We start from the raw sequence: 7,500 nt of genomic DNA on the forward strand, positions 1-7,500 counted from the left end.
TTAGAACCTTAAAGAACCATATTAGGAGGATTGTGAGAGACGTAACTGGAAAAGTTCAACTAAGAAATTGGACAGGGTAACTGAGAGGAAAATATCTGGGTGAATATGAAAGGAACATGTGTAGGTGCAGCCGAAGAACCTTCGAATATGGTGTGTCAGAAAAGAGAAAAGTAATGGTGGGATAGGAAGGTATATTAGTCAGTTAAAAGAAAATCAAAAGCATTCAGGAACAGGAAAGTAAGGCATACACAGGGTACCAAGAAACAGTACAGAGAGACGGAAAGAGATTCTAGGAGGAAAGTAAATATAGCTATTGGAAGAGTGGTAGAGCTACTGTAAGGAGAAGTAAGAACTAGGGAAGGAAAAAAGATATCTATAAGATTTCAAACTAAAGGAAAAGGCAAAAAAAGATTTGGGGAAATTGGTGGTCCTCCAGGATAGAGATGGAAATATGTTGCATGGGGATGAAGACACGAAGAAAAGATGGAGTAAATACTTTGAATATGAAAAATACGGGAGAGGAGCTAGGGGAAGCACAAAGTGTGGAGGGGCCAGTGATATAGACACGGAATAAGGAATGAAGTAGGCATTGAGTAAAATGAAAAATGGTGAAACACCAGGTCTGAGGTCCATCAGTGTTTCAAATTGAAATGAACAAGATACTAGCTGCAAAGGTGGAAGAATGGATGTTAGAATTATTAAGAGCAATATGGGAAGAGGAAATAAAGCCTAAAGACGGAAGGGATATGGTAACCACAGTGTAATTACACTGACAGGGTGTGGTTTAAAATTTTGGCGAGGATACTAGATACGGGACTGAAAGAGAATGTAAAGATTGGAAAACAGCAGAATGAATTTATGATGACTGTGGATGCCATCTTTATAGTAAGGCAGCTACAGGATAAGAGAATAGAGGGAAACCACAAGCCATTTTGTGCTTAAGTAGATCTAGAGAATGATTATGATAGAACCCCAAGAGAAATGGTGTTTCGATGCTTGAGGAAGAAGAAAGTCCCAGGGAAATTGATTAGAATGGTTGATATGATGTACAAAAGAACAAAGACAAAGTTAGTAACTGCAGTTCAGGAAATAGAAACCTTTGAAGTCAGGGTTAGATTACTACAGGGGTCAGCATTAACCCCATTTTTAAGAGTGCTGGTCATGGATGTGTTAAGTGAAGAGATCAGAAATGAAGACTTGTGAGAGATGTTATATGCAGATGATTTAGTGAATAGCACTGAAAATGGGCAAAGTTTACAGAGAAGGGTTGAAGAGTGGCAGGAGAATCAGTTTCAAAAGAGGTGGTACAATGTAGGCGCTTCAAACGGATTTTGACGTAGGAAAAATCTATTTTTGGGTGAGATAGCTATGTCGTCCTGATAGGTCCCTTCGGCAGCTTCCTACAGTATAATATTTCTGCGAGTGATATTACAAGAGAATTACCGTCAGGTATCACGGGGTTCTAACCCCCAGAACGACTATCCTAAGATATCGTGTATAATCAGGGACGTATCCATAGATAACCCTAGATATCTGCACCCCTAATAGACTTACCCCAGTCTAGGAAACTAAGGAGAAGGATAGGTGAGGAGCCATTACATCTCTCCCCCCATAGTACCACCGTACGTCACTGATGGCGTCATTCCACATAACAGCGTAACTGCTGTAAAAAGAGGCATCCTACGAGGAATCGGGGAGGGACATGGCTATCTCACTCAAATTAGATTTCTCATATGTCAAAATCCGTTTTTTGGGCTCAAGCCATGTCGTCCTGACGGAAGTATACCAGAGAATAACCTATGACTCGGTAGGAAGCCTCAAAGAGAGAGGTCCCAATACCGAAATGCACTTACAGGATTACTCCGTCAAGACATAGGTATCACTTTCAACTATATATCCCAGAACATTTCGGAGGCAGTATTGACAAGTATGATGGTACGGCAGGGAGGCAATAAGGACCAAAGGACCGCCCAAAGAAAACCAATCAAAATGCTGGATATCAATAGCCCAGTCATGATCATATAAGCTGATAAACAAGTACAGTACTATTCTTTTTTCTTCTAATATTTAAAGACATTTATGGTGAAAAAAGACAGGTTGCCATGCTTGATATAGATGTTCTTTTTTCTTACTTTTACTTACTTTGATGGCTGCTTTTCCAGTCCCATACAGCAGAGGAACCCTACTCTCTACAGGATCTCCACTGTCACCTTACCTTGTTCGTTCAGAGTATTTAACGTTTCACATCATGTATTAATCATTTACTGTTAAATCGTCACCATTATACGACTCACGAAAAAACTTATGAATAATGAGTCCAACACACCCACCAGACCTACCTTCTCTCGGTATGTGAAAGAAGGCGTGTGTGTGCGTGTGAGGGGGGGAGGGTTAGGGGTTATTTCAGTGATCTATACCTTGTCAAAGTTATTTAACCATGTTTCAGATAATGCTAGCATATCCAAATATTTCTCGTTTATCAGTTCATGAATTTGAATAGACTTATTACCTACAGATTGTATATTTACATACCCACAGTTTATGACATCCTTAGTAACCATGATCAGTATATTCTGCTAGTTTTTTCAATTCCAAGTCATAAGCTTTGTATTCTCTAGAATTTACTATGTGGTCATTTGGTTTGTTTAACTTTGAGCAGTTAATACATTTGAACACTTGCGAATTACACTCCTTGGTGGAATGTTCTCCTGAGCATTTCCCGCAGACTTTATCATCATTCCTAGAGTTGCAAACTTTTTTCAGATGTCCATATCTCTGACAGTGGTAGCAGGTGATCACGTGGCACCTACCACCATTATTTCTTTTTCTATAATACTATTATTATTTTTAAATGTCTAAAACTTCTTCACAACCAAACTGTGCTGTGGATTTTGAGCAATTTAACATTTGGTTATTCTGTCATAATGTTGACAAAAATACTCCTTTAATTGTATTTGATCCGATTTCTAACCCTTTAAAATACTTATAGCTACAATTTGTCTAACAATCTCTCTCCCGAGTACAGTTTCGTTGCACTATGCCCTTACCAATTAAAGTTTTTTTTTTTTTTGTGTGTGTTGTTGATGTTAGGAGCTTAACTTTTTTCTTTTTTTTCAGGAACTTTAATCACAGAATCAGCGTCTACATCTGCAGAAAACTTTCCACCATTAAAATGATCATGGTCAGCTTCTGCTGCACAATCTGGCATGTGAAAACAAAGTCATAAGCATCTCTGAACAGGTTTATCATGAAAACTTCAGCCTCCCTAAAGGCCAGTATAGATGAAGTTGCTAGAAGGATATTTGCAACAAATTCTTCATTTCGTCTTGTGCAGCATCCTCAGTATCACAAGATGGTTAAAACATTTAGGACAGGTTGCACCCCACCATCCAGACAACTAATTGTTGATGAATATTTGCCTAGAATTTATGAGAAGGAATACGAAAAATGTGTGAATGACCTGAAAAAAAAAAAAACTGTATGCCTTGCAATAGATGGATAGTCTAGTTTTCATAATTAAACCATTACTGTAATAACAACAACAGAATATATACACACACACACACACATATATATATATATATATATATATATATATATATATATATATATATATATATATATATATAAATGTGTGTGTGTATATATATATATATATATATATATATATATATATATATATATATATATATATATATATATATATATATATATATATATATATATATATATATATATATATATATATATATATATATATATATATTTCTTTTTACGGTGAAAACACATCAGGCCAACCACACACTACCAGGTAAAAGGTAAAGGTGTCTGGTTTTAGCTCCAGTTCCATCACAATAGATGCTCTCCGGAAAGTCAGCCGGGCAAGCCCAACAAACCCCCAACCCTTATGGTGCCCAAACACGCCAGTGGCCTCCCCAGTAAACAGCTTAAACTCACGGTCCTGAGAAAGGATCGATCTGCTGTCAAGTGAATGCTAGGCAAACACGTTACCTCTGTACTAGCCAGGAGACTAGTAACTACTGCAACTTGCAAAATCTTCTATTAAGAAGAGTGAAGAAGAGTTTAGTTATTGTGTTGCGAAAATTGTGAAAGACATTGTAGCAAATTTTATCCAATATATGGAAACTGTCAGAATAATCCGCAGAACAAAATATCAGCTCATATGGTTGTGCAGAGCACCTGAATATTGATAGTGGTAATGAGCATGTGTCTTTTGTAGTCAAATACTTCAGAAACAGTCAGCATGCAGGTGCAAAATGCCGTTAGAAAGGTGATCAGCGTCTGGTCACGCTCTACCATACTAGATGAAACATTATGTCCGATCTCCTCAATATTTACGTAAACAGCCAGGTAATTCTAATGATTTGTGAAGTCGACAGGGAAATGTTTAATCCGGCTGTACGGAGTAAGGTGTCTAATATAGGACTCAAACGCTTTTCTGAGGATATATTTGCTCGACTGCAGTCAATGGCTACGATTATAGATCAGGTACAAAGGGACTAATGCACCATTGCTCAAGCAGTTAATATTTGGATGGAGTTACGTAAACACTTCATAAACACCCATCAATTTGAAAACCTCGTAAGAAAAAGGCATAGAAATTCATTACCAAGCCTCATCTTCTTGCCAACATGCTTAATCCATCACTCACTCCAGAGGAAGGTGCTAAATGAAGGAGATGAATATGGAAATGGAATATATATATATATATATATATATATATATATATATATATATATATATATATATATATATATATATACATATCCTTTGATATATTCTTATATTTACCTATAGGTGTAAATAAATTCGTAAATATACACACACACACATATATATATACATATATATATATATATATATATATATGTATATATATATATATATATATGTATCTATCTATCTATCTATTTCTCTCTCTCTCTATATATATATATATATATATTTATATATGTATATATATGTATGTATGTATGTATCTATCTATATATATATATATATATATATATATATATATATATATACATTATATATATATCCTTCGATATGTTCTTATATTTACCTAAAGGTGTAAATAAATTCGTGTATATATATATATATATATATATATATATATATATATATATATATATATATATATATATATATATATATCCTTTGATGTGTTCTTTTCATATTTACCTACAGGTGTAAATAAATTCTCCTTTAAAATCTAATCAACGTATCTTACATTTCTTTTTTTTTCAACATTAATCTTTTCTTTAATAAATCGAGCTGACAAATTGTTGTTTGATATTTAAAATAAAATAGTAGAATTATGATCAATCGCTTTTACCCCCAAACAGTACAAGGATAGACCTGGTAATCCTTAGACCTTAGGTCCTCCAATTGTTTACTTATGTGCGAATAGAGGACCAGATAAAGATACATCATAAGTTGTAAACCAAAAAGAAGAATTCATATTCTATGGGTTTTAAAAAGAGATTCAAACGCCCTGAACTTTTCAAAGCGCTTCTAAGGCGGAGACTATATAGCCCAACTTGGTTTTCTTTACGATGTCCATGAGGTAAACTGGAAAGAACTTGTATATTATACCTAATTATAAATATTTATTTTGTAAATATACAAAAATTCAATTTCAAAAAGATCCTCAGCTGAATAAACTGCACTGGATTCTTAGTATTAGTGGTAAATTTTTCTAAAAGGTTCGTGACGTCTTACCTTGACCTTATACCATATAATGATGGATTGATATAGGTAAATCATAACACTTTATTCAGAGTCAACATGCTTTAATATCATGAAGACATATTGTGCAATAAAATTCATCTTCAACCAAAAGACTTGATTGTAAGACGAATTTGGTTAAAAGACCAACAGAAGAGAGAGGAAATGATATCATTCAGAACTTACCACTTGAAGTCAAAATAGTTGCCATCAAGTTACACACCTTATAGCAATCACATTCTGTACACACACACACACACACACACACACACACACACACACACACACACACACACATATATATATATATATATATATATATATATATATATATATATATATATATATATATATATATATATATATATATATTAATAATTCCCCAGCAATTTAGAAAAAAAAATATAACATACTATTGTTTTTGTCATCATTGTTAGACAGGCAACTGTAAGATTTTGTAAATTAAAACAAAAGGATCTCTAACAGACTAGTAATACGAAGCTATTACGTAAAAAAACTCGTTTTCGCTTTAACAAAAGAGTGAAGAATAATGACACTGTCCCATCTATCATTTGCAACATTTGCATTACGAGTCATACACTCAACTAAAACTAATCCAAATAATGTTAAATCTGAAAAAAAAAAAAACAGCTATGCACTATAAAGAGTCAAGACATTCCATAATCAAGATCGAGCTCTGATACAAGAAAAAAATGATACTGTAAATACATAATGTTTGATGGCAACTCATTTACCGACCTCCACAGATACTAGGGGGTCAGTATTGGTAGTAATATACAAACGGGAAAAATTCTTGTCATCTTAAATTATGTTACCAAAGCTTTATTTCATGAGCAATGTAGGAAAATGAACTTTTAGTAGCTTCTTGGAACTAATAATGCTTTAATGCAAAAACACAATACACTTCTTAGCTATACAGATTTGGAATTTCAATTCTTCACACTGAAATACAAACTTTACAATTTGTATCTTAAGAAATGCGTTCATATATCACCTTTTTCTTTAAATAAAACAGACATTCAAGGCATATATATATATATATATATATATATATATATATATATATATATATATATATATATATATATATATAAATATGGATTTACTGCTTCAACTGATTTTTCTTTGTAAATGCTTTACTGAAAACCTATTTTTGTCCTGTTTGAGTTCTAATGAAAATACTACTAATAGGTATTCTTTTAGAAAAAAAAATATCTATTTTAATAGCTCTTCTTTCTCCTAGTTTTCAATAAATGTCTCGAGTGCAGTATTACTTTCTGACAACTTATTTAACACTTTCCAGAAAAGATAGTTTCCTGGTTTTCCTATGGCTTTTCTCCATTATGACTATGCACCATGTGTCTAGAGAGATTACTTTTATGTGAAAATGTCTTCCCACAGTCGGTGCATCCAAATGGCTTGTCCCCAGTATGACTCTTCATGTGGCTTGAAAGATGATTTTTACAATAAAATTTTTTCCCGCAGTCAGCACAGCTAAATGGCTTCTCTTGCGTATGAGTCCTTGTGTGAATTGTCAGACTGGATTTATGAGAAAATGTTTTCCTACAGGTAGAGCATTTGAATGGCTTCTCTCCAGTATGCTTTCTCAAATGAATTTTAAGTTTATCCACTTCCCGAAAAGCTTTCCCACATTCTACGCAAATTATTGATTTAATTCCAGTGTGAATCCTCTTATGCCTTATGAAATTAGAAATCCGTGAAAAGGCTTTC

The 7,500-nt window shown here is 33.6% G+C and overlaps 1 protein-coding gene across 2 annotated transcripts in view; it reads right to left on the bottom strand.

Moving 5' to 3' along the window:
• Window positions 1–6,823: 6,823 nt before the first annotated feature.
• LOC137615290 (zinc finger protein OZF-like) overlaps window positions 6,824–7,500 on the bottom strand; it is an 86,394-nt gene continuing 85,717 nt past the window's right edge. For both annotated transcript variants that reach the window (XM_068345028.1, XM_068345027.1), the window contains exon 2: window positions 6,824–7,500. This exon is cut by the window's right edge and continues 1,629 nt beyond it. In XM_068345028.1, coding sequence (XP_068201129.1) covers window positions 7,095–7,500 — 406 coding nt within the window. In that variant the 3' untranslated portion in view covers window positions 6,824–7,094.

The sequence above is a fragment of the Palaemon carinicauda genome, chromosome 21 (genome assembly GCF_036898095.1).
Source record: "Palaemon carinicauda isolate YSFRI2023 chromosome 21, ASM3689809v2, whole genome shotgun sequence".
In the NCBI taxonomy this organism is placed as follows: Eukaryota; Metazoa; Arthropoda; class Malacostraca; order Decapoda; family Palaemonidae; genus Palaemon; species Palaemon carinicauda.